Here is a 27137-nt window from a genome sequence, read left to right as displayed (position 1 = left end):
GGATTTACCATGCTACAATGAGCACTGAGGTGTGAGGCAGGGAGTGTGGAGCCAGCCTGGAAGTATCCCTGTCTCATAGAGTCATCATATAGTGGTCATTGTTTTTTGGCCAAGCACAAACTCTCGAAGGCAGATGATCAATCTTTCACTCTGTCCGTGAGGTTTCACTGGCTCCATGCCCAGAATCCTGGTCTGTGGTGTTGCTGCCATCCCGGAAATCAGACCCACTCACAGTTTACAGTAAGTCCCAGTACACAGTAAAGAATGTATGAAATTACTTAGTAATTTTTAAGTTACATACTGATTCAAACCTTTTTAAAGTTTGAGTGTTGCTGTCTGTGTCAATGAATTTTGACCAGCTTTTTCAAATATGTTTTTTTTATTTTTTATGATTGCATTGTGTGAGTTGCCTCACAGTAAGAAGGTCCTGGCCCTGGGGTCTTTTTTCATGAAGTTTGCATGTTGTGCATGCATGGGTTCTCTTCAGGTACTACTGGCAGGTTAATCGGTGTGTTTGTGTGCTCGGTTGTTCTGTTTGTTTCTCTGTTGCCCCTGTTTGGAACTGACAATCTGTTTCTTGCGCACCCCGCCCCTCACACAATGATCACCAGACCCAAACCTTCCCCCGCCTTCCTTCACATCCCCTCCTCTCCCCCTGCCAAACACACACTTACTGCTACCCTCTCGAAGGATAAGCAGGTATAGACAATGGATTGATGTGATTACATGTGAAAGCCATTATACCACCTTTAACAATGCATGTTTATGATGTTTGCTCATAGAATAAAATTAATTTTAACTTAAAACATGCTGATATAAAAACGTTTCACTATATTGCCAAGAAAACATTTGCTGACCTAAACCACCTCATTTGAACACAGTGGAAATTAAAACTAATTGTCTTTCACACAAAACATTAGCATCACCTGAGGTCCTTACAGCCAAGCTGTCATCACTCAGTTTGTTCATCCAGGAGTTTTTGGTGAGATCTCATTGAATGTTTTTGCACGTTGTTATGTTTCTACAAGCCTAAATTCATTCAATTGTTTTTGGGGGTTTTTTAAATCATAGACCAACACAAAGTAATGCATAATTGTGAAAGTAAAGGAAAAGGGAGGCATGGTGTCTTAACATTTTTTACAAATAAAATTCTAAAAATAAAAAGGTTGTGCACATTAGCTGCCTTTACTATGACCTCTTCAATACCATCTCTACACAAATTCCAGTGCAACTACTAAGCGGAATCCACCTGTGTGCAATTTAATCTCTTTCTGAACACAGCTGTTCTTTGAAGGCTTCAGAGATTTTATTAGAGGACATTAGTAATCAAACCACAGAACGCAGCAGACAGGTCAGGGAGAAAATTGTGCCAACATTTAAGACGGGGTCAGTTTATAAATTAATGTCTTAAACATTACTATTGCATGAGGTCTGTTCAATCCATTATCTAAAAAAGCACCTATTAAATGAGAATTTTATTTTTGGAAAGACTTAACAAATTTCAGCTCTGCACACTTTTCATGTAAACTGGCTGAACTACTGTTAATTTGCAAAGAAGCAGCAGCAGCAAACAATTGTACTCCATTTAAGTGGGCAAAGCTGTTGGAGACTTGCAGTTGTAATCACTTCAAAAGAAAAATATCAAATTTCTAATAAAAGCAAACTGTTTCTACTTAGTAAATTAAAAACCAGAATAGTTTTGCTTTAAAAGAGAAAACCAAAGTTGTTGGAAGGCACAGAGCTCAGTCTTCTTTATAACAAGCCCTCCTTTACAAAACCCATTTTTTCAGCCGCGTGACGAGCTCTGATCTGACTCAGAGTTATATCAGTAACACAGCAAGTTAAACCCCCACCCTCTGATCCGCCATCCTTCCTAGACCCTGGGAACATGTGCAGAGCAGACGCATCGTTCAAGCCTTGAAGGGAATTGTGTGAAAAATAGCTTGTTTCAGTCTATAAATCTACTATGTTTAAGATATGGAGTGCACATAGCTTTCTATTGCCTAACCTTAACCGTTGCAGAGAGTGATATACAGAGAATATAGATTGAAAATGAGGGATAAAAGAGCTCTGCTGCTGGGTTGGTGCTCAATCTTTGTAAATGAGACAAAGTTGAGGAATAAGAAGCAGTATTGCAAAACATTTGTGGGACTGAAATGTTTCTTATTTAAACCACATCATCCGTACAGCGCATAAAGCCCCTGTCAGGATTTAGCTGCCAGAATTATGAAGACAGTATTTCTGCTTTCTGGCTTAATACTGCCACATCCTTTAGCTACACAGAAATAGGCAGTAAAATCAGTCGGTAGTTCGTTATATTTTCTCCTCTATAGTTTAAAGAGTGTGAAGCTGGGGAAACTAGAGTTGAGGGAGATGTAGACTCACTGTGGCTCACTGACAGTCAGTTGTATAAACTGTATTGTAGATGTATGCATATATTAAATCTCCTGCTGAGCCAGGAGATTTAATATCTCACTTACAGAGATGATGTTTTGTTTACATTTTGACAGACACTCACAGCAATCCAACATTGCTAACCAGGTTGGCCACTGTTCTCAGTAAATATATTTCTCAATGGCAAATAATGTACTAATTGGTACCAGGGATTGTACTACAAAATATTTTTTCATTGAATCACAGGAAAGTGAAAAGCATATTATTTTTCACACTGAGTTCATGTTGTTCAATGCAGACACTAACTTTTGAACAGCCCGATATTTATTGCTCTTTAAGTTTCTGTGGATTGAAATGAAATGTAAGATTTTTGTTCTTAATGTTTTACTTTGAAATAAAATCTGGAGTGTTCCCGATAAATTTGAGTTCATACTATAAGCTTTTCTAAAATAAATCGGACCTTTTCTTTTTTAAAACACAAATTTTGAACACCGCTGATATTTTCATTATAATTTTTTTGTTATCTTTTTGGTAGGTTTTTAGTCTAACCCAGCTGTGAAAGGTTGGAGTCACACTTTGCATGTTGTTGTGATAGTCTGAGGCTCCTTCTTTTCAGCACATAGCAAAGTCAGTTTCCCTCTCATCCACTTTCTCCATGGCAACGTGTGTCGTCTTGGTTTATGAGCTGAAGAACATAATCTGGTTGTCTGAAGCAACTGTTGGTAGCGTAGTACACGGTGTGACTGCGAGGGGAAGCAGACGCAGGAGTGGGGGAAGTGGAACCTCATCGGTGGAGCAAGCACTCCCCTGACCTATTTAGATGACAGCGAAAAGGCCTTTGTTGCCATTGCCTCAGGACTTCCACTGGAATAATTCCCACCTTAGATGCTAGTGTGTTGTAACATGTAACTGCTCCTGTTAAAGTACACCATGACTTTTGGCAGTGACATTTTACTTTGCTTTTTAATAGAATTCCTTCTGTCCTTTTTCTTTCGTCTTCCTGTTAGACTGGTATCATCTTCTCCCACTGTGGAGATCAGATCTATGCTTCCCTAATTGGAGCTCCATTTTATTGATACTGTGAATGTGTTTACAAATGATCAGCCTCCCAGTTTGTGGCTAGTGCAAATTGGTATCGATAATAAAAAGGCCTCTCGCCACTGACTCATCTTTGCCAGTCCCTCCGTGCTGTGTTGAATTATCAGCCGGTGATTTTAATCTCATTATAGAAATTGTGGCGCACACATTTCGTCCTCGCAAAGAAAGCGGGTTGTGTGTTTCCAAAGATTGTCCCAGAGCTGCTGCATGCGTAGGAGTTATAGCACATGCTATTTGGTGAGTGGCTTTAGTAGATTACTGAGATTTATCCAAGTGGCTTGCCTTTTCAAATCACACAGTGAAACATAAAGGAAGGTGATGTTCAGAGGTGCACCAGTAGATCAGCCAGAGATCTGACTCAGACTTTTTTTCTTCATCTGTGCTCAAAAGGTTAAATAGGGAAAAATCAATCGGTACTTAGTTTTAATTACTTTAAAACTAAGAACTACCTGTGTTTTTTTTAAAATAAATGTATTAAACAACAATATGTACTGTGAGGTTTTCTGGAGTTTCATGAAAATCTGGTAAAATTTGGAGAGATGCTCAGATGAATAAATGGAAATAATCTTATATCCTCATTTCCTGGTGAATTTGGGTTGGTGCCATCTGTTGAATAATTTTTCTATTTGATAAAAAAAAAAAAAATTCTTCCAAAAAGCTATTTTATTTGTTTTTTACTTTTACCACAAAAAACATAAAAAAAAAAGATTGCACTTAATATTTAGAGATGTAATTGAACTGAATGTTAGAAGTGCTACCTCCAATATGATGGTAAAAAAAACTAATAAATAAAGCCTTAGACATTTGTAAATAAAAAAAACATGTCTGTTTAGAATTTCAATAAATATGTCTGAGCTGGAAATGAATAAAAAAATAGATCAGTTTAGTGAAGAGTACAGCTCTCAAGGAAAGCGTATCTAAAGGGTCAGGGTAGAAACTCTAACCAATGGCTTTTATTCAGTTACAACAAAAATATATATTTCTTTTCTTTTGAAAAAAAAAAAAAAGTTTTGGTTCTGGCACTGCAACAACTTGGTTGTAGTTTTTTAATGTCTTTACCATAGCAACGTAATTCTTCCAAACCATGTTTTGCTATATTTATGTGTACAGTGAATTTGCAGCAGTAATAACTTTGCAATATGTCTTTCTTAAATGCTTTTTGATATTTTCAATAGTGTTAAAATTAATCAATTTAAAATTGAACTTAAGGAAAAACAAATTACACATTAGCTTTGTCTGTTGGCTCATCTCACCTCCAGATGTTTTCTCATCATTCATCACTCTTGTGATGAGGCAAACATTAGGTCACATTGGTCTTTGAAGAACTTTTAGAAATGGGTTAATTTTACAGGGAAGCATAACCTTCCCAGCTGTAGCAATCCATTGACTGGAGCAGAACACGACCAAAAGGCACAAGACACAGACACACACTTACAGCTGAGGTCTGCAGGCTGTACTGCACACACAGCACCTTGGAGGAAAAGAGTTTTAGCATTTAGTTAAAAAAGTTAAAGAAAATAAAGAATGCTCTTAAAGAAAAGTCAGTCGACATACTACTCTAGTCATCATGATCAATTTTGTAGGTTAGCTGCTACTTAGTGTTTTGTCTGTGTCCAATAACCTGTAGCATATTTTGTCTGTTTTGGTCCCTTAGAATAAAAAGTAAGAAAACGGGATCAATCTGTCTAAAAAATTTTGCACTGAAAAACAAATGCAGCAATTTTAAAAGAAAAAAAAAATGTAGAGAAATGAGATGCATGCAATTACTGAGTGAATTTTATCATCTGAGGGTGTTTCTGTCCATGCAATATCTGTCCTCATAACTTTGCCATAAGGTTACCCTCACATACTCCTGTTTTCTTTTCTTCTTTGTATCAGAGCTTCACTGAGTTTGCCTCTAGGATATTATGAAAAGATTTATCCTACAACTAAGCTGACATAACGCCTCGCAGTGGCTCCCGACTGTTTTTGTGAGACACCGTCAGTCACATACTGAGTTCAAGAAGTCAAATATTGCATTGGAAAGCCACCAAAGACATTGAAAAGCAACATGCAAAAAGGGAACCGCTTTTTGCATCGATGTGCTGATTGTAGAGAGTTACTGCTGTGCAACTCCACAGCACTTCTCATCATGTCTGGTGGAACAATATGCAATCAAAGCTGCGTGCTGGAAGCACTTTGCAGAGCAGGAGGGTTGAGCGTCAGACTGGGAATGTCAGAACATATTAAAAGTCTTTGCGCTTTGCTCCTCTCCTTCCCCCCTCTCTCCAATATACACTTCTTCCTTATCTTTTCTGTGACTTACTTAGGCTATCTCTTTTCATCCATCCTCTGCTTGGCCATGCCCTCCTTGTGTTTCTCCTCTCCTTTCCTCCGTCTGCCGGCCCTAAGATGGAGTGGCTCAGTCGCACAGAGCTCATAGTTAATTAGGCTTGGCCTCGTCACACAGGAGAGCTGCAGCTAAAGCCAGTGGGAAGCAAGGGCAGAAGTAGAAGTCAAGATCTGCTGCTGTCAAACTGCGACTTGACTGCCACTGATGAGGCTGGCCACCATTTCAGCTCTCTTTTAAGTCCCGATTTTTATTTTATTTTATTTTTAAGACACGAGCAAGTTCCTGGATTCTGAGCTAACCACAAGATTATTGTGGTTAGAATAAGTGTCCAGTTTAAATGAATTTGTTTCCACCTGGATTTGCATGAAGCGTAGTTTGTAATGCCTGCATTCAGTTGAGCTTTGAGTTTTTGACTGCAGTGCTGGCAGTCAAAAACTGAGCCAAGCTAGCCACGCTATGCCCTGTTTTCACAGGATGACACAGTTTCCTGACGGTTCCACAAAATTTATGTGGTATGCTTTTGCTCAAGACGCACCATTAAAATATAGAACATCTTGCACACCTCCGTTCTTTGCGTTATTATTCTGTAACACTCTGAGGGGGCCCACAGAAACCGGCCTGCCTGTTCAAAAAGCACACCTCAAACTCTGCTTGGATCAGATCTCTGAAAACAAACGGAGAACATTCTATCAATTTCGTCATTGATCTGGCGAAGGTTTATTAAATGCAACGCGTAGGATACAATAACGGGTATAAAAGTCAGATTTCTATCCTGGCTGCTGAAAGAAAAATGGATTAATTCAATTTGAATTAATATAGAGCCGGTCAGAAGAAGCGTTGGGTACAAACACTGCTCCGTACTTATCACACGACTGTGCATTAAACAAAGAGCTGAGTATATAGTATTACTTTCTCGTCTCACTGTACTGTGGGTTTATCATTCTGTTCATGCTGTGCGTCTGAATGGCTCTCCTGTCCTGGCAGGTTCCACCTACAGCGTCCTGTCCACCATGCCATCAGACTCGGAAAGCAGCAGTTCTCTCAGTAGCGTTGGTATGTATAATAACGAAAGACTCCTGCTGCAAACGTTTTGTATCGGAGTGAGTGGGTGGGTGAGGTTGGAATCCAAAACGATGCCAAAGTAAATCCAGGAAAATGAAGGAATGTGTTTATAAATGCCTGATTTAAAGGACAGGAAGTTGGATTTATTTGTCCTCTTAAAGCCCACAATGTGTGCAAAAACACTCGACCAATTCTTCCCTGTTTTCTAAGGAGGTTTGCCATGTCTGCCTCTCCCTGTTTCTGACAGAGGTCCAAGTGACTCAGCTGTGTTACATAAACCCAAGAAAGATCCAAAAGTTGACTCAAAGATGCACATAATCCCCAGACTTCCTGCCGGGGGTGTTCTTTTGAAGAAAGCAATCCTGAATGTGACTCTGAAATGATCTTCCTGATCTGACTACTCGACAAAGATTTACAATAATTAAGCGTAGACGCTTTACTGGAGTGGAAAAGTACTGCAATCCATGTACTGGCCTGAAGAATCTTATTAGAGTTAAAACTGAAAAATGACTCCAATAAATAAAATCTGAATTTCAGTTCTTTCTGTCAGTTGTGTGTTGATAGAAGTACTCAAATAAACCATTTAATAATAATAATCTTAATACTGTCTTATTAGATAGAGCGGATCATCCTAAACTCGCCTCGTCTTTCTTACTTTAGCATTTTTCTAGTATTTAAACATCTTTTGAGTTAAACAGCAATTCTGATTATGAAAGTTGGGCAGAGACGGGCTGTGTAGTAAAAGTGACATATTTGAAATGATCACCATATTCAATATTTCTCGTAGCCATTTTGTTAATCAGTTAATACACTAAATAATTTTGCTGTGTGTAATAAGCGACTCAAATGGACTCGTTGTCACAGGTTCCCCTGTAAACGGTGAAGCGTCCTCCCCTCCCCCAGCCGTTAACGACAACCGTCACGCCGGCGACAACCTGGACACCATCCTCCTGCAGCTCCGCCAGGTGACCAGGGAGCGGGACGAGCTTCGGAAGCGTCTGGCATTGGCATCGCCTGGGACCACCTTCGATGACTGCAGGTACAAAACCTGGACTGAACCGTTGTTCTTGGACATTTAAAGGCTTTTTTTTTTTTTTTGACTTGTGATATGTTCGTGGGAGCAGCACAGCTTGATCAGTAACGTTTGTTTATCCAGGAAGGCAAAGCCACTGGGATTACAGTGTCATCAGTTCTTTCTGCTGTCTTTTCATCTGCTAATTCTCTGCACTTTGGAATAATGTTGACTCTACAAACACGGAGTATTTGTCCTTGAGCTTGAATGAGCTTTAGTCTTCAGGCTTTTAGAGCTATTAAACAATACATGGTAGAATTCTGAATGCTTGCTGCTCTTTTTTTATAGGCCAAATCCCAAAGCCAGCCATGACTACGAGCGCCTGAAAAGCCAGTGCATGAGAGCCATGGGAGACCTGCAGTCTCTTCAGAACCAGCATACCAAAACACTGAAGAGGTGTGAGGAGGCCGTGAAGGAAGCCGACTTCTACCAGTAAGCATCCCTCCAGTAACGCCTGTTTTCATCTCCACATTAACAATGAAGGCAGCATACGGCAATATGTGTAGATTAGCCAGCGGTGGCGTCTGTGCCACTCTGCTCGTTTCCGAAAAATGTAGATTGAACATTCTGTCACGAGCCACCTGCTAGGAATAATAAAATTTTACAGCATTGTTTTTACAACATTCGTACCAAATGCTGGCATGGTGCTTCCATTAACCTAATTGAAAGAGCTCCCGTTGTAGCTACAGCCAGCTTTCACACTAACACACCTCTGGCTGTACAGAAATCCTGCACGCTTTTTAAAAGCTCGAAAACAAAGGCATTTATGAGATTGAGTCGTTCAGCGTGACGGCTCGGGAGCCGAGGCCACGATTCTGATCGTGTGTTATAGCTGCTTGAGAGTTGGAATATTTTGAAATATGGAAAAAATACTGAAACAGGAACTTGTAACCTTTTGGAAAAGCATGAGGAATATTTGGGTCTTTAATGTGTCGCCATATTCAGAAAATCCCATTCTGTTCCTCTAACTACTTTAGTATTGTTCAGATATATCCCTGCTCATCTCCCCCCCCCCAGCATGCTGCACAGCCGCGTCCTGGGCGACCAGGCTCTGCTTAAGGAGGAGATGGAAACGGCCAGGAGGGAGAACGCCCAGCTTGTCCGAGAACACAACCACCTGAAGCAGAACTGCGAGGAGCTCAAACGACTTCACAGTCAAGACCAGAAGGAGTTGGCAGACCTGCGGCTGCAGCAACAGCAGGTATACAGCTGCGACACCAACGCATCACCGAGTGGATGATGAAGCCGCTCGGATGCCGTTTTGTGAATATGACAATCAATTCAATTAACATTTGTTTCCGTGCTGAAAGAAACGATTTAAGATTTTTCAGTGTTTTTTTATTTTGTTTTATTTTTTTACCTAAAATAAAATGATAGAAATCTAACCTTTTATGTTCTACGCAGTGAACAATTTGTTCCAAGGGAATTGTGACCCTTATTGTATTACTGTAAATTTCTCTTACACAGCACCCATGGGTACGCTGCTGTAGTTCTAAACAGGGCAGGAAAGAGGAGGGAGATGCATGCAGAGCATTTCTGAAAAGGGCAAACGCAGAAGAAAAGGGCTTGGCCTCGGCGAAGGGCATTCTGATCTAAACCGTGTAGCTACAGCTTCACAGTATAGCCAATATGTGTTGCATAGCCGAGGTCAATCCAGCCCTAGGGTGACGGCAGATCTCTCAGGAATCGGGAAGACTGGATCAGCAAGACTGTCAGGAGAAAGAGAGAGAGAGTCTTACTGAGAATGACTCCAGTCTGAAGGACAAATGCTGTACATAATCGGTTTAAGTCGTTACGTTTTAGTCAAGAACTCAAATTCAGGTCAATGAGTCTGCTTATTTTTTTTGTCAATTGTATTTTTATTTGATCGTAAATAGAAACCTCTCTGCACATCCGATGCCATCTCCTGCTGACATGGTGCACAGCAATAGCAAGACAATAGTTCACCGTTGTACGCGTGCTATCCTGTCCAGGTGATGAGGGAGAAAGGCTCGTCGGAGGTGTTGAATCAGTTGTACGACACTGCGATGGACAAACTGGAGGGCGTGAAGAAGGACTACGACGCCCTCAGCAAGCGCTACGGCGAGAAGGTGGCCAACCACAACACTGACCTGAATCGTCTGGAGCAGGCGGAGGAGGAGAACCGCCGGCTGCAGAAGCAGATGAACGCTTTGCTGAAACAGCAAGACTCGGCCATGCACTACCAGCAGCAGTTCTCCACGTCGATGAGGAGGTGAAAGCACAAGCCGAGGGCGAAAGTTGAAATCCAAACCACCATTTGATCAAAAAGTCTGAGGAGTTGGCGGTGAAACTCTGAGCTGATTCTTGCCGCGATCCTTTGGTCCGCAGGTTTGATTCGGTGCAGCAGGAGCTGAACAAGTCGTCGGCTCAGAACAAGGAGCTGCAGAGGGAGATGGAGCGGCTGCAGTCGGAGGTGACGCGCTACAAAAACCTGCAGCTGAAGGCGTCCAAGGACTGCGAGAAGTACAAGGAGGAGAGGGATTCCGTCTTCAATGAGTACCGCCTCATCATGAGCGAGAGGGACCAGGTGATCAAAGAGCTGGATAAGCTGCAGACCGAACTGGAGGCGGCTGAAGCGCGGCTGAAGAACACTTCTTCAGAGCGAGTAGTGGCTAGTGAGGAGTTGGAAGCACTCAGACAGGTGGGAGATTCATTTATTTTGCATAAGCAGTTTTGCCTAATAAATAGTTTTTCCATGAAAGATGCTGTAGTTAAAAGTACGGATTGAGTATTTTGGACAATATCCAACACAAGACTGCGATTAAAATCATACTTTTCCATATTAGTATTGCATACAGTGGCTTGCAAAAATATTCACATACCTTGATTTTTACAATTTTTTTATGCTATGTCTTTATAACATAAAGAGATAATATCAAAATTTAACAGCATTTTACCACATGGACCATCTCAAAGTAGTAAGAACCTGCAAAGTAGAAGGAAAACGACATTTAGCATTTATAGCCCCTTTTACTCTGATACACATGATAATGATCCAGATGAGGGGCAGAAATCCAAAGTTCAGGTGACAAAAACCTATGAACAGGACATGCGTCAGTGTTGCAGTGCACAAATCGGACTTTTTTTTCTTCTTTTTTTTGAAAAGTGGCCAGCAGAAAGCCATGCAGGGAACACAGGAAATATGTGAAAGTGGTCAGATTGAACTTTTTAATCCACACTGTGATGGGATACTAACGATAAACATTGCAGAACAATCACCAAAAAACAAACTATGAAATATTTTAGTTCAAAGCATAATCCTTCTCCTAGAAGGACCTAGTCAAAGTCTAGACCCAAATCCAATTTAAAAACTTGAGCTATTTCGCAAAGAAGGACGGGCCGACAATTTGACCTCTAGATGTGCAAAGCTGTTTGAGACGAACCCCAAAGGACTTCGAGCTGTAATTTGGTAGATTTGTTTGCCGAGTACACACGCAGAGCACGTTTTTCAGATTATTCGTAAAAAAATATATATATACATCATGTACTCTTTTCCTTCCTTATTACAGTCTTGTGCCAGTTTGTCTTGGTGTATCCAGTTAAAACACATTAAATGTTGCGCACTGCAACATGAAAGAAAATCATGCAAAAGTTCAAAATGTATAAAAATAGTTGCAGTACTCTATACATAAAAACTACTTATTTGACATATAAAAATGTTACATATAAAGTTCAGCTACTGTATCTTTAAGTATATATATATTACTTAGCAAAAAGGGGTTGTGATTGAAAAGGAGCGTTAAATATCTCCTTGTTTGGTGGGGTTGTATCTGGAGTGCAGATGCTACGTCAGACATGAAGTGCTGTGTTTTTGTGCATCTGACAGACATTCATCACCCAGACCCAGTCTACACTTTGTTATTTTCGTTCCTTTTACTCACAACTTTCACTGTAGTGGTAAAATGCTGTTATGTAAACGCAGCCCTCGCTGCTTTCTACCCTCTCACTGGCTGAGTGAGCACCGTTTTTAGTCTGCATGTCTGATGAGAAGCAGATTAGCATCACATTATTAGTACATGTAAGGGATGCGTCAGTCAGGCACTGGACAAAATCGTTTTGATTGGGTGCGGCAGGTCAGATTTAAAGGATTGAAGCTTCCACTTTTTTTGATCTATAAATGCATCACCAATATTATGTACTATGTTGCGACTTTTTTTGAGCAGAGTAGAAATCGGATAAAGGTTGGGCGCTCGGGGATAATCTTGCAATCCCCTCATTTGCTGTTGGATTCAAACTCATTAATTTTTTTTATGGTCAACGGCATCTAATTGTTAGATTAAAACAATAAATAAATAAAAAATTGGTGTAATAATTCTGATAGTAATCAAAATCTCAATCTGACAATCAGATGCTTGAGAGCACTACATATGTGTTGACCAGTAAAAGCCCGTTTGCTGCATCTCCAATCAAAATTAAACAGGGCTTTGATAATGAGACATTTTAGCTGTGGTGGGGTTTAATTGTCATCAAAGCAAAAAATCTACAAGGAAAACAGTGTGCTAAATTTAGATTACCACGTACTGTGAAGTTCTTGCATTACAGGCTTCACAAGAAAGCCACAGAAAATGAGATGCTGATCTGTATAATTCTGATATTGCCGTTGGAGACACAATGGGATGGAACCCATACATAAAAACAAATGGATGAGTTGCACTACGAAGCAAAATGAGCAAACCTGGACGTTAATCAGGCTCAAAAGGACTGCGTATTCTCACAGCGGTTGTGATTCCCTCTGCTTCCGGCTGTGTGGATGTGAACATATATAGGGCTGTTTGCTGCGTCGTCACTTCTGCTGCCACAATATTTTAATCTTTATGAAATCTACAATTTTCAGCCTGACAAAATGATGGCACTCTTGGATTTAATTAATCATTTTGATGGTGCACAGTGTGTAATATTTTTATTGAGGAGCTTGACGACAGATCAAGTTTCTAACCATTGTTTGTCACATTCTCTCTGCAGAGAATCCTGCAAGTAGAAAAGATCAATTCTGAAATATAGCAGTCTGTTAATTATTTTATGAACTAAACCAATATTTGTTTAAGATTATAGTCCAAATGCAATTTATCGGTGTTGGTTTATTGAAGAACAGTCAAACGTGTTGACATTGAATATTATCAGTCAACAACATTCAACACCTACATTAGATTGTAAATGTAGTTTCAGTGTAATTTTTTTCTACTCGTGTGGTTAACGTAATCATTAACAAAACATTAAAAAAAATAAAATAAACATAAGGCGGCATGGTGTAAAGTGTCTTCTGCTAGTTGCGTTTGGTTTGTGCTTGCTGCAGTTTCAGTGCAAGTAATTTCGACCACCATTGTTTTGATAAAGGAGCTGAACTCTTCACTGGTGGACCGGGACAGGGCCATCTGCGAGCGGAACGAGCTGCTGGAGAAGTACTGCGACGAAATGAAGGACAAAGCCGAAGCCCAGAAGGAGCTGAGCCAGGCCTGCAAGGACATCGAGATGGTCCGGGAGGAGAGGGACGTGGCTCGCAAGGAGAGGACCGAGGCCATCATTCAACGAGATCAGCTGCTGCGAGAATACTACCAGGCCAGACAAGTAATCGCTCATTCTGCTGCTCTTAGCGTCTCTCGAAGGCATCTGTTTGATCATCTGTTTTTTTGCACGTAGGAGGCGACGCACCACCAATAAAATAGGAACATGTAAAGCGTTATAGCGTAACATAGTATTTTTATATTTGCTCTTCACACCACTTATAACCTTTTAACTGAGCCTCACTTATAAAGTCCTGAACTAAGCCTTTAACTGGAATTTTTATAGGAAGAGTTTGACAGCTTAAACCACTTTCGTTTTTCTGTACAGACAAGTTTACAATTGCAGTCGGTCCTGGAAATGATTGTAAAACTTCATGTGTGTGGCGTCCACGTATGTTAACATGTTTGACAATTTCTAGGAATTAAGTAGCAATTCCTCAAATCATTAACATGAAACCCAGGATAATTTAAACGTGGCCATTGGCCAGTTTTTATTTAGTTATTTGTTGTATAATTAAAAAAAATAAAGAAGAAAATTCAAGGTTTATATTCAGTAAGACTCGCCAACGTGTCTTCTTGACTTAAAACTCTGCCTCTCTTGTTTTTGGCTAATAATTTTTCACTACACATTTAGATTAAGTATTTGATATGCATACAAACTGTGACATTATCGAAATCGTTTTTTTTTTATTATTATTATTTTGTTTTAATCAATGTTCTCAGAAACAAGACTCCGCTACCCTGGACATGGAACGAGCCAATAAGGAGATAGAGATGCTCAGGAAGCAGTATGAAGCCATGTCCCAGGAACTGAAGGAGGCCACACAGGAAGCAGAGGTGGCCAAATGTCGAAGGGACTGGGCCTTCCAAGAGAGGGACAAAATAGTGGCAGAGAGGGAGAGCATAAGGTCAGGGTGTGTGTGTGTGTGTGTGTGTGTGTGTGTGTGTCTGTGTGTGTACTTTCAAACGTTTTTTTATTTATTTAATTTTAAACACTATCAGTGGGGCTTTCATGCTCGTCACATTATACTTATTTTCACATATTCCTTTACATCCTGCCACCATCTGCTCTCTCTCTTTCCTCAGAACTCTGTGTGATAACTTGCGGCGAGAAAGGGACCGGGCCGTCAGCGACCTGGCCGACGCCTTGCGTAATTTGGACGATATGAGGAAACAGAAGAACGATGCGCTGCGAGAACTCAAAGAATTAAAGTGAGTTCCCTCTCAAATTTTGTATATATTTGTTTTTATTCTTTTTTATTGATCAGAGTAATGGTGCACATTTACACTCCTTATCTGCATTGCCTCTCTCCTCTGCATCTTATACTGAACCAATGTGGAGCTTGGTGGTGATTTTTTTTATTTTTTTGGCCTCATTTCCATTTACACAGATTAAAATTTTATCCCAGGAAGCATTAGTGTTTTAAGCACATGTAAACATTTTAGCTCACATGGTCTAATTCTGTTTGCGTGATTCTGTGCTGCATGCAAAGGCTCCATCTGCTGGCGAAAGTGGACATGACAGGCATTTCTAAGTCCAAGCTTTGAATGAAGAGATGTTGACTTTTAAGGCTTGAATTTAAATTTTGCATAATGTTGAATCTGCTACCTGACTATAATTTGGGTTTCATCAGGATCCTATGTACCCTGCTTTTCCTTTTACGCCTCAACATCACTTGCTTCTCCTGTATTTTCAGGTCAGGCAGTAACTTGGTAAAAACATTCCCGCTTTATCCTCCTTAAAGGACATGTACCTCTGGGCTTTGAATGTCATTGCTACCTTGTAGGCAGGCCTCAATAGGACCTCATACATCTTGCTGACAAGTCCAGTCTGCTTTTAGTTTTGTTTCTGCTTTAAATATAGTTTATATTCCCCAATCCACAGAGCAATAAAGTTTTTATAAAGACATTCAATGTCTTAAAATAAACTCTGAGCTCTATTTTAAGAACTTTGAATTGTGTACTTTCTATTTGTGATGATATTTACTCTGGTACCTCATAGGTATTTGTATCTTTCAATTAAAAAGCCATTTTATTTATATAGCACATTTCAGCTACTTAAATAAAATTGTATCAAGGCAATTATAAGGGCTTTACATGGATTAAAAGGAAATGCAAACAAAATAACAAAAGGAAAGGGCAAAAGAAGAAAAATAATCTAATGTTGATCTAAAGTATGTAAACTAGGTGCTAAATGAAATCTAGCTGCCCTAAGATGTTTCTTCTTTCGTAAACGGCGTTCAGCTCTGTTATTTCGTCTCACTGTGGCTGTTCTGCGAAGGCTTCCGAGTTTGTGAGAAATGAATCCCCCAGAACCGAACACGGAGAAGCAGCATTCAGCTTCTATGCACCACAAATCTGGAACAAACTTCCAGAAAACTGTAAAACAGCTGAAACACTGAGTTTCTCTAAATAAAGGCTAAAACCCCGCTTGCTTAGAGTTGCTTTTGAACCATAAGAAATGGAACATTGACCAATTGGTATTGAGGATTTTGATGATGGCACTCGTCAAAATGTAATGTTTGTCACTGGTTTGTCAGCTGTTGACAGTATGTTGTTGACTTTTTATTTTTGTGTGAAGCACTTTGATCTGCCTTGTTGCTGAAATGTGCAATGCAAATAAATGTGATCGATTGATTGACTAAACAGCATCACAAAGGCCAATGAACACAGGAGACAGTTCAGGGAGAATGTTGTGGAAACGTTTGAAACAAGGTTACATTATAAAGCAATATCCAAAGCTTCTGTTCAGTATACATCAAAACTGACTGCTCAGACTAGGAGAGCATTAATCAGAGGACCAGCTGAGACTCTGGAGGAGCAGGGAGGAGAATCTGTCCACAGGGCAAAGACATTTCCTCCACTCTACAAATAATGCTTTTATGGCAGAGTGGCAATAAAGATGCCAATGTTGATTAAATGCATGAGGCAAAATATAGCAACCGTAATCATGAAACCAAAAATTACAGAGGACTAGTTTATACCAAGGCAAATGACTTGGTAAAAGTAATTTGCTGACTTATGCAAAGTCATTTGCCTTGGTATAAACTATTCCAAGGCAAATGGACATTCTACTAGTCCACTGACTGTTAGAATGGACCGATTAAAAACAAATATATTCAAAAACCTGCAAACCATATAAAGTGCCAATAGCATTACATTGAAATTTGTGATTTGACCTTGACGGAATGTGTAGAATTGCAAAGGCAGATAAAGGAAAAAAAGTATCTATTTAAAAATGTGCTTCAGTCAGATTGAATATGTGTTGGTGGCTGACCTTTTGACCCTGCTGCTCTGTGTTAAGGGAAAAGATGGAGAGCCAGCTGGAAAAGGAGGCCCGGTTCTGTCAGCTAATGGCACACAGCTCTCACGACTCCGCCATTGACACGGACTCCCTGGAATGGGAGACGGAGGTGGTGGAGTTTGAGAAAGACAGGGTAAGACCGAGCCTCAGGTTGAAATCGGGAACAGCAAATCGAATGTAATGAGAAATAAGTTGACTGGGCTGCATATCATTGCCCTAATAGGAGGACATGGACTTGAAGGCTCTCGGATTTGACATTGCCGAGGGGGTAAACGATCCCTATCTACCTGGAGACTGTGGAATATTCGTTACGAGGGTGGATAAAGGAAGTGTTGCTGATGGAAGGCTGAGGTATGAACCTACTTAGTAAACATTATTGTTGATGGACGTCCGTTAAACTCATCGTCGTTTCTCCTCTTTGGACTCCAGAGTGAACGATTGGTTGTTGAAGATTAATGACATCGACTTGACCAATAAGGACAGAAAACAGGTGGTGAAGGCTGTGGTCAACGGAGGAGGATTGATCAACATGGTGGTCCGAAGACGGAAGTCTCTGGGAGGAAGGCTGGTCACCCCTGTTCACATCAACCTGATGGGGCATAAAGGTACATTCCACTTTAATTACACACACAGAAACGATAGGAGACGTTGTCTTCTTACAGGGCTGAAACAGACAGAGCGAGAGGGATGTTTCACTGTAAAGCTCGTCTAGTCCTGGGATCCTTTCTTTTATCTCTTCAGGTTCATGTTGTGTCTGAATCATTTATGTGCCATTATTCTACTACAGGACCCGGTGAAAGTTCAGAATTAAAAAAAAAAAATTAAATCGGCTATTTTGTCTGTATAGGCGTTGTTGTGGATTTTATTTCCCCCCTGTAACCATTTGATTTTCTCCTCTGTGTTTCAGACAGTGGTATTAGTTTGGAAAGCGGGGTGTTTGTCACCGCCATTGCCCAGGGAAGTCCCGCAGCCAGAGAGGGCTCGCTCACCGTTGGTGACAGACTTATTGCTGTGAGTAATTTTTAGACACCTTGAAATCACTTGTTTTTTGTTTTTATTATTTTAGCCAATTTTTTCTCAGCAGTATGCGCGGATTCCATTAACTCGGTAATCCAAACCTCAATCCAATCCAGATTTGACATGCTAGGTGGGATTTAGTTGTATCCAGAAGTTTCTTTCCTCCTTTTAAATCATTGGAAGGAGGGATTGAGTGAAAGAGTGAACTCCCACTGAACAGATTTGCAATGAGTTGTCAGGGCGTCTGTAATGTTTATCTGTCAGAAAGAGAAGATTTAGTTTCTCTGTTCATTAAGCATAAACATTTGAGCTTTACTGTCCATACTTGACCAACCTTTTTGTTGAGGTTAAAAGTCGTACCGCTCCTCCAATTTAAAGTCATTTTTAATGAGATTCCAGAGAACATGCTGGACTCTCCTGACTTTTCTCCAGCTAAGGAAATCGGGGGGCTGATTTATTGGCTAGCTGATATCTTGGTGCACCCCAAGTTTATATTCATGTAGTAGACCCTGCTAGTGGAAATGATTACATATTTTTGTTTCAGTTCAGCATTCTTCAGTGTTTTGAACACAATTATACAGGTGGCATCATAAACCCTTAAAGTAATGTAAATGACATGCATAAAGTTAGGACAAAACATGCTGCACAGCATATTCATGTCCATTTTTTTTCCCCATTAGTGCTTTTGAATAATATATTATTGGCTGCATTAGCTCCAGACGGCATTAATCTGGATAATTGTGTTCAAAACGCTTAAAAATGATGAAGTGAAAAAAAAGTAATTCCTTTCACCAGCAGGGTCTATCATTATGTGCATATACATGTCAGACTTTCTCAGTTTCATGAGATAGCGCTCAAGTTCAATCTTTTATGGTGGAAATCAGTTTGAATTTACTGCAAACTAAAATGTGCTGACCTAGATTCCTTGTAGTTTTCCCAGTGTAACGGTGCAAGACGCAATTTCAAGCTGCCGATCCTCTCTCCTGAATGTGTTGTAGTTTTGCACCTCTTTTAAGAATATTGATACCAAAGACGCACTCGTAAACACCTTTGGGATTTTAGAAGAGTCACTTTCATGGCTTTTTAGTGCTATGTGACCTGTCCTTATTTTCACTGCGTCTCTGTGCAGATTAATGGAATTGCTCTTGATAACAAATCTGTGACGGAGTGCGAGGCTCTGTTGCGGAGCTGCAGGGACTCGCTGAGCCTCTCCCTTATGAAGGTGAGCTAGTTCTAATATCTCTTCCTGAGCTCTCCAGCTCTGTGTGCCCTAAATAGTTGAGACACTTTAGTAACAGAAGGTATATATTTTGTTGTTTGTTTATAAATCTATCGTTTTTTTTTTGTCTTTTATAAATCTATTTTTTGATAAATCTATTTTTTGCTTCATCCCTTTGTTTTCCCATAGTTTTTCCCTCACAGCACGTCAGGCCAGAACATCTTCGAGAGCCTGCGCGATTCATCCGAGAAGTCCAACGGACGCATTCTGCTGTCCGAGCTCCACTCTAGAAATGGCCGCAACCTGAAACACAACAGCTCGACGCAGACTGACATCTTCTGCCCTGACGGTGGAAGCGCCAGCTCTGGCAGTATCTCTGGGGAGAGGAGGAAGGTCAGAGGGGAGTCTGATGAGATTTATGGCGATGTGAGCAAACCGTTCTCCAGCGTTTCCCTCCACGCCACCAGCCTGCGACCTCTGGCCGACCTGGGAACCGGTCGCTACGGTCCCAGCGCGTTTCAGGAGTGCTGCTCGTATACGAAGGCGCCTTCCTCCTTGCCGTTTGAGCCCATTTCCCACTCCGAATGCATCAGCATGGACACTGCCTTGGAGAAGAAGCACAGCGGTGGCACGTGGCCAAAGATGATGGTCGGAGGTATGTCGGTCGTTCCAGACAACGCCAGTCCGATCTCAGCAGCCACCCAACTCTCCATCTATAAATCACCCAAGCAGAGGAAGTCCATCTTTGACCCAGACACTTTCAAGCGCCCCGAGACTCCCTCCTCCAAGCTGGAGTACTTGGCAGCCAATCAGATTGCGGCCGTAGCTTCACACTCCCCACAGTCTTCAAAGACGGATTCTCTCTCATCCTCTTCTACCCCTACTCCAACTCCTCCTACCCCTCCCACCCGCAGCGACTCTTTTAAATTCAAACACAAACATCAAAGCAGCTCCGCCTCAGACTGTACGATCACCTCCGACGGCAAAGGGGAGGCTTCCATCTCCATGGCAGCAGGAGAGAGCAGAGAAAGGAGTGAGCGAGAAAGAGACAGGAATGGAAACCACTACTTCCTGGAAGGAAAGGTCCTGACTTCAAGAAAGTCATGCGATGAGGACATTGGCCGCACCAGAGGCGAGGAGCCAGAGGTAAAGAGGCCTCGTCCTAAATCTGCCCCTGCACTTCGACGTCGGACCCCAAAGATCAGTCATCCCCCCTTCCAGGTAAGTAGATTACACCTGAGTATGGAGTCCATAAAAGTGTCAATACCCCTTTAAGCTTTTTTACATTTCAGCCACAAACTTCAGTGCATTTTATTATAATTTATTGTGTTCAGAAGGAACAGGGAAGTTGGTCATAGGTGATTGGATGATGGCTGGAGCTCAATGTGGAAAAATACTGGAATAAAAACTGTTAGAGGTTCAAAACACTTAAGTTAGTCATGGAGGTTGACCTTCTAGCAGGACAAGAAACCCCAACAAACAATCTAAACTACTGGGGATTGGTTTAGATTAGCGGTTCTCAACGTGGGCGGTACCGCCCCCCGAGGGGCGTTCAGAGGACGGCAGGGGGCGCTGGCGGAATTTTTTTACAAAAGGGGGGCGCTAAGATTCCTCTGGGGGGCGTTTGGTCAAAGGTAAACTTTACACCTTAAATGCACAACAATACCAGTTTAGACTTTGAGAAACTTCCTAAAACTGTATTGTGTAACATTAAATCATGCTTGGCTGCAACTGTATCAATGGCAGCTCTTCTTCTATTCAGTGCTTGTAGCTTCTTGGCGCAGCTCTGCTCCTGCTACTAGTAGCTTCACCGCGTCAGTTCAGCGTTACACCGGCTGATGACGTTGCTGTGATTCACTTTGTCTGGTATTTTTGTACATATGTTTTGGCAGTTCTGTGATCATGTAAAGCAGCAACTTATATTAAAAAGTGTTTTATTTCCGTTTGAAAGCTGCCCGCTTCCATGGAAGGGCAACAGAAAATCACTCTTATAAACATGTAATTACTAAAATCACGATTCCCTCACTTTGTATCCCTCTGAAAACTGAACCCATTTAAATAAAGAAATCCCTCCATGGATGATACCACGATAGAGAGCATTCATTTTATAGCGTTAACACCGGAGCTGTAAGTGATCCGGTATGAAACTGGGGTGATAGAACAACACAGCACTTTTAAATTTCAATAATCAGAATACCGAAATTGTTTCCGTTGTTCTAAAAGGTTTATGTCAGTCTGCCTTTTCCCCATTGAGACGTTTCCCGAACGCTGTGCACCATAGGGGGTTAAAAAAGAAAACACACATTGCGCAAAACTCTGCACCAGGAGAAGCGGGACATAAAACGGAGCGACGAACTAGATGCGAATTATGGCATAAAAACAGAGAATCCGACGCTGAACAGTAAAAAATCAACACATGATGTGAAACGCATGACAATTAGGAGGCGCAGCAGGTGATGAGTGAAGATCACTGGTGGTGAGCATCAATAAATGATGACGTAAATCTAACACAGGAAAGAAACTAAAGTGGACATGGCAATAAACCAAGAGAGGATAATACTAATCAAAGGAAACTAAATGGAAATGAATGACGAACAAAATGCAAGAATAAACTAAGAAACTAAAGTAAATACAGAGGAATAAACTGGTATGGCAAGACGAGCTCTGGTTTGCACAATAAATGCCATGTGGGTGAAATTTTGTGGATGATGCTCTGATGTCCCATTCTCCTGAAGGCAGCACAGAGCTGCACCACCAGAAACTCACAGAAACACTGAAGAGAAGAAGAGTTATGATTAATGTAGTTACAGTTCTATCCATGTTTTAATGTTGCAGAGCTCAGTCGTTTTGCAAATAGATCAAAGTTTAAACTGGCATGTTGTACATCTCTTATCTCCTCATTTTGTGGAATATTTAACAACTAGAAAATGGCAACAAGAACATTTTTTCCACTCTGATTGGCTGCTGTTAGGCCTACCAATTTTAACTTGAATGTTCATTGCATTTTTCATAGACGCCTGTGAAAATAATTTCTATTCCCATGGCTTTTTTGTTCTCTGGGAAACTATTTTTGATGATAAATACAGAAATGAGCATAAAAATCAAAACATCTACAATAGTGATAGTAATATTAATAATAAAATAATAGTCACTTGCAAAGTAGCCTACAAATTCTTTGTTGGGGGGCGGTGAGGGACCTGGATAAAGGCTAGGGGGCGCTGGCCTGAAAAAGGTTGAGAAACACTGGTTTAGATCAAAGCAAAATGACGATTTGGAACGGCTCAGTCAAAGTACATGCTTAAATTTAACTGATAATCTGTGGCAAAACTTGAAAGTAATTGTCGGCCAGTTTTTGCCAAGATTTCAGTCTGGATGTGTAAATGTGGTGGGAAATATTCCAAGAGACTTTCAGTGGTAATTGAGGCAAACTGTGTTCTGCAGAGGATAAAAGCCAGCTAAATACTTTTACTTTCAATTTCACATTGATGCACCAATCATCTTTTGCGCAGAATCACCAAAGATTCGGACACATAGAAAAGCTCAAGGTGTATTTATACATGTGCAAGTTTCTGTATAAATGTTGAATTTTACTCTGAAACGTTGTCCCGTGTGCTTGGTTCGGATTCCCTTAAATTTGAATATTCCTAAATGTAATGTAAACACATTTGTAGTGAAACGCTCAATTTAATTTTGTGATGTAACGTATCATCACCTGTCACAGCCGAGGAGCTGAGTCAGAACTTGGATTTTAAGCAAACCTCCTCCGTTACGTCTCCAGGCCCCCTGAACACAACACATTCATTTTATTTTGTAGGATGCTCTTGCTGTCATTTTTCCTTATTGGACGCTTCCAATAAAGGGATCAGACATGCTTTCCTAGACACGTTTGTCTCTGATTCTCTGCAGGGCTACTCCAACGACGAGCATTCACCAGAGTCCAGGGACGTACTGCACTCCCCTGGCCCCTCCAATCGCCACAGTGTCGGCTTGATTCCTGCTGTTTACAACGGCTCCCTACCTCCTAGTGAGCTGTTTGCATGCTTTGTTGTTGCCAGAATGTTTGATGACATTTTCTTTAACATCCTGCCGTGTGTGTGTGTGTGTGTGTGTGTGTGTCTCTCACCAGATTCAGCCCATCGTGGACTGTCTCCTTGCCCTGCTGTGACGGCCGTGATGAGGAATCCTGTATATACCGTGCGCAGTCACCGCGTTCATACTAGCAACTGTCCATCTGTAGCATCTCAGATATGTCACCAGCACACCCACACCAGGTCAGCTTCAATTTACCACCATCTTTAATTTCTTAGTCAAATCTAGACTTTTAAGCGTTATTATACATCAGTAGGCAGAAATAAAACCTCACCGGTGTCCCAGAAGGTTCAAACTTGAGGCCCACCGCTCTTTCACATTTATATGATAAGTCCCCTACATTTCATGTGGTAACTGATATCACTTAATTTTTATGAATATTATTTATGCTACTGCCACTGCAAAGGTGACCTGAGCAATTTTAATTCAAAGACTAAAACCGTGATTACTGTTGTGTTTTTGTTGGAAATCTTCAGCTATTCGTATAGAAAAAATAAAAACATTTATGTCAGCTTATTCAATAAGTGTTCAATAGTTTTGCATTTTGCAGACGTGTGTGCTTTTTAAATACATTTTAATACAGAGTAACTTTATTAATTATCCACAAGGCAAATGCTAGTCTGACCATCCGGTTTCTTTTTTATGTTTCCTCCTTAGATTAGTCAACTAGTTGAGGGCAGAATCATAACGGTCAATAGTTAGGATGCCTTCAGTAATTGCTGTCATCTTTTGTGAGACCGTTTGAAATTTTCATTGCGGTCTTCTTACACGCCTTTTAGTGTTCTGCTCCTTATGGACCCTTAGATAACATAAGTAGGTTGTAATTCTACTGGTGTAGAGTTACAACCAGTAACTCTACACCAGTAGAATTACTGATCCCAATTATTCTGTTCCCAGTGGCTAAACTGGCTAATTAAAATTTCTTCCCTGTCTTAATGTTTTTTTTTTTGTGAGTGTGTAGCTCAGCCGATTGATCCAATTAATCTAAAAAACAAAAAAGCACACACTTGTTTTTTTAGCAGCCATATTTCTTGCACAACTGTAACTTTGTGTGTCCGTGCAGCCCCCAGCACCAGGGTCGCCTCAGCCTGGACCTGAGCCAGCAGAAGCGCACAAGCGATTACTCTGAAACGTCCTCGTCGCGCAGCAGCAGAGCGTCACACGGTACAAACTCACTGCCCTCCAGCGCACGGCTCGGTCAGTCTGACACCCACGCATGCACACAAACGCATACGAAGGGTTTCTACCTCCTTTCCCCTTTGTCCTTCTGGATGTTGTGACAGAGGTTTTCAGTTGTTCGTGTTATTGTCTCCAGGTTCTTCCAGTAACGTCCAGTACCGCACGGAGAGGATCAAAATCCCCTCGACTCCCCGTTACCCCCGCTCCATGCTGGGCTCAGACAGAGGTGAGCTACTTTCAGATGCAAACGGCACAATCCTCACTGCATTTTTCCAGATTGTGATTAAAATGAAAATAAGGTTATTATAAGATCAATGAACTGGAATTAGTACTTTCAATGTGTATAAATAATCACTAAAATGAAGATCCTCGCCACAAATTAAAGGTTGCTCGAGTGGAATAAAGCGCAATCATTTTTATCTTACAATTAAGTCATTAATTTTTTTTTTATAAACCTCCAAATTAATTATAATTGTAGACATTCATTGTCTCCCTTTCTGCTGCTCTTTTCTTGAATCCAGGCTCTCTGTCGCACTCCGAGTGCAGCAGTCCCAGCCTCATCACCCCTCCGCAGTCGCCACTCAACCTGGAGACTTCCTCGTTTGCCAGCAGCCAATCACAAGGCTCCATTTCCACGTTGCCACGTATCTCAATCAGTCCTGTGCCAATAGGGGAGCGCCGAAAAGACAGGTATCTATTTTAGAAGATTCAACGGCCTGCTTTAAGGTGGACGACATGTCTGTGTTGTTTATTCGCTTCATATTTACGTTCTTTAAACGTCGGAAGCGTTTGACAAGCGTATCCGAGTCGCCTCTTGAAAAAGGGAGAAGATGCAGAAAAAAAAGTCGAAATCCAAACTCTAAATATTTGAAGATTTTAGTTCTAATATCTGAACTGTGATGCGTCAGCTCTCGGGTGTAGTATGACAGCGTTGCCTGGCTACAGTGCTACCATAACCCACCATGTGATCTGTTGACTAACTTCACAGGAGCTGCGGCACGTCTGTGGCGTTGACACTGTGTCTGTCTCTCTGTGATACCTGTCTCTCCCCCGTTCTCCTCTTTATCTTTGCAACCCTCTCCCTCCAGATCTCTTTATCGTAATCGCTCTTTTCTAAGGATTCCTCTGGCTGCAAGGCCGAGGTTCTCCTCTCTCAGGAGCCTCAGGTTTGTCCTCGATCACCCACGCTGCAAAGCAGAGGAATGCCACCACTCTTACCCTTCCCTGCCCCGCAAGCCTCTACAGTGTTTCACATGTTCTAGAGCAGATAAGATGCTGGATGGAAAGTGAATATCCCGAAGGAGCAGAACACTCTTTTGCAGTTTACGTGCACTTTGTGGAATGCAAAAAGAGGTTTTGTGATGTTTTTCACCCAGCCAACCCCCCACCCCTCCTGGGAGAACGGTTTAATTTGGAGATTTCTGTTTCTTTGCATGCAGCAGTATGATTTGTGCCTTAGGAAAACACACAAGCTCAGATTAGCTACACTTGGTGAACTTCAAAGGTTCAGTGTTATTTTTGTGCCTGCACATTGCCCCGTTCATGTCCAAAGACCCACTTGGATCTCAGTGCATGTCTCAATAATGCTGTATGCATGTGTGCATCTTTGCCTTAGGCCAGATCACCCTCCAGTCTGCAGTATGTATGTTATGCAATGTATTATTCAACATCCAGCTTCTGGGTCATATCTCCGTCCGTACACCAGCACTCTTGTTTACCCCAGTCTCTGGCTGCGATCCATCTTCTCCTATGTGCTTATGAATTTGGAAGGCATGTTACAAGCCCAACCTTGTTATGAAGACAGAGTTCATACAAGTCTCCTCCAAATGAGGGCGTTTTCCTTGTGTTTCTACTGCTCAACTTTGCGTTTATGTGGTGTGATCTAAACCCTTCCGCTCTCCTCTGTAAGCTCGGTATAAAGTAGCTCCAGAACTGTGTTTTTCAGTAGCGTTCCACAAGACCCACTGCCCTGCATCGTCCTGATTTTTACTGTTTTGCTTTAGATGTTTTGTTTTGTTTTTTTAGTAAAGAATGTTTCATACAAAATTTCACAAATAGGCCTAGTCATCCCCTTTTCTCCTTTGTATTAGCAAAAAAAAAGGTGGTAGTAGTACTACACCTACATGTACAATTGCAAATGCCTACATGTCTAAAATCACAGTGCTTGGTAGATCTGTTGACAAGTAAATAAAAAATCCTGTACATGAGTTTCTTTTTTACAGTAGCCTAATCTTTTACTGAAAAAAAAATTTAAAATGCAAATAAATTGAACTAAATGTACGGGGCAGCACCACCGCTGCTCCTAGAATTTATAGAATCGAATAGAAATATCCTTTATTATCCCAAAGTGGGGACATTCAGATGTGACTGTTGTGTCCAGGCATGTAGGTTCACACAAAGATAAAGTATTTATAAAATATAAAAAAATTAATGATGAGATTATCGCGTAAGAACACGTTAGAATGATTTACTCTGATCTAAGGAATATGCAACTGAATATATCACAAGTTTGAAGCCTCAACAGGGAAGATCTTTGACGCTCTGGGAATCTTTCTAGGTTCTAGTGTTTGGTCCTCGCCACTTTCTTCCTCAAGTTTAGCCAATTCCTCAAGTTCTTTTGTAGGATTTACATCTGTGAACTGAGGTGGCCTTGTAAGAGAGTTAATTTGGTGTCCAGTGAATTATTTCTACATAGATTTGTCCACATGTTTTATAATTAAACTGCTGAAAGATTTTATTCCAGTTGTCAGACATGGTGTACATGGCAGTGTTCTGATTATTTTTTATTTTTTGCAGCCACAAGATTTACTTTGCTTTTTTTTACACTTGAATGCCTTAATCAGCTTCAA

General features: G+C 41.0%; 1 protein-coding gene across 5 annotated transcripts in view; it reads left to right on the top strand.

Annotated features, from left to right (window-relative positions):
• Positions 1–27137, top strand: part of dlg5a (discs, large homolog 5a (Drosophila)) — a 44848-nt gene that overhangs the window by 8284 nt on the left and 9427 nt on the right. Inside the window, exons 2-22 of one of the 5 annotated variants that reach the window (XM_081616125.1) lie at positions 6809–6877; positions 7751–7925; positions 8247–8390; positions 8976–9159; positions 9932–10191; positions 10308–10620; positions 13314–13544; positions 14204–14388; positions 14567–14692; positions 16785–16917; positions 17008–17135; positions 17214–17389; positions 17692–17795; positions 18931–19023; positions 19210–20241; positions 22927–23044; positions 23147–23291; positions 24173–24306; positions 24425–24514; positions 24810–24978; positions 25377–25454. In XM_081616125.1, the coding sequence (XP_081472251.1) occupies positions 6809–6877; positions 7751–7925; positions 8247–8390; positions 8976–9159; positions 9932–10191; positions 10308–10620; positions 13314–13544; positions 14204–14388; positions 14567–14692; positions 16785–16917; positions 17008–17135; positions 17214–17389; positions 17692–17795; positions 18931–19023; positions 19210–20241; positions 22927–23044; positions 23147–23291; positions 24173–24306; positions 24425–24514; positions 24810–24978; positions 25377–25454 (4087 nt within the window). The remainder of the gene's footprint in view (positions 1–6808; positions 6878–7750; positions 7926–8246; positions 8391–8975; positions 9160–9931; positions 10192–10307; positions 10621–13313; positions 13545–14203; positions 14389–14566; positions 14693–16784; positions 16918–17007; positions 17136–17213; positions 17390–17691; positions 17796–18930; positions 19024–19209; positions 20242–22926; positions 23045–23146; positions 23292–24172; positions 24307–24424; positions 24515–24809; positions 24979–25376; positions 25455–27137) is intronic. The other 4 variants (XM_008429472.3, XM_081616126.1, XM_081616127.1 and 1 more) reach the window with 4 other exon arrangements.

Source organism: Poecilia reticulata, chromosome 15 (assembly GCF_904066995.2).
Source record: "Poecilia reticulata chromosome 15, P_reticulata-male-v2, whole genome shotgun sequence".
Lineage (NCBI taxonomy): Eukaryota > Metazoa > Chordata > Actinopteri > Cyprinodontiformes > Poeciliidae > Poecilia > Poecilia reticulata.
Note: the sequence above shows the minus strand (reverse complement) of the source record. Positions and strands in the feature narration are given on the sequence as shown.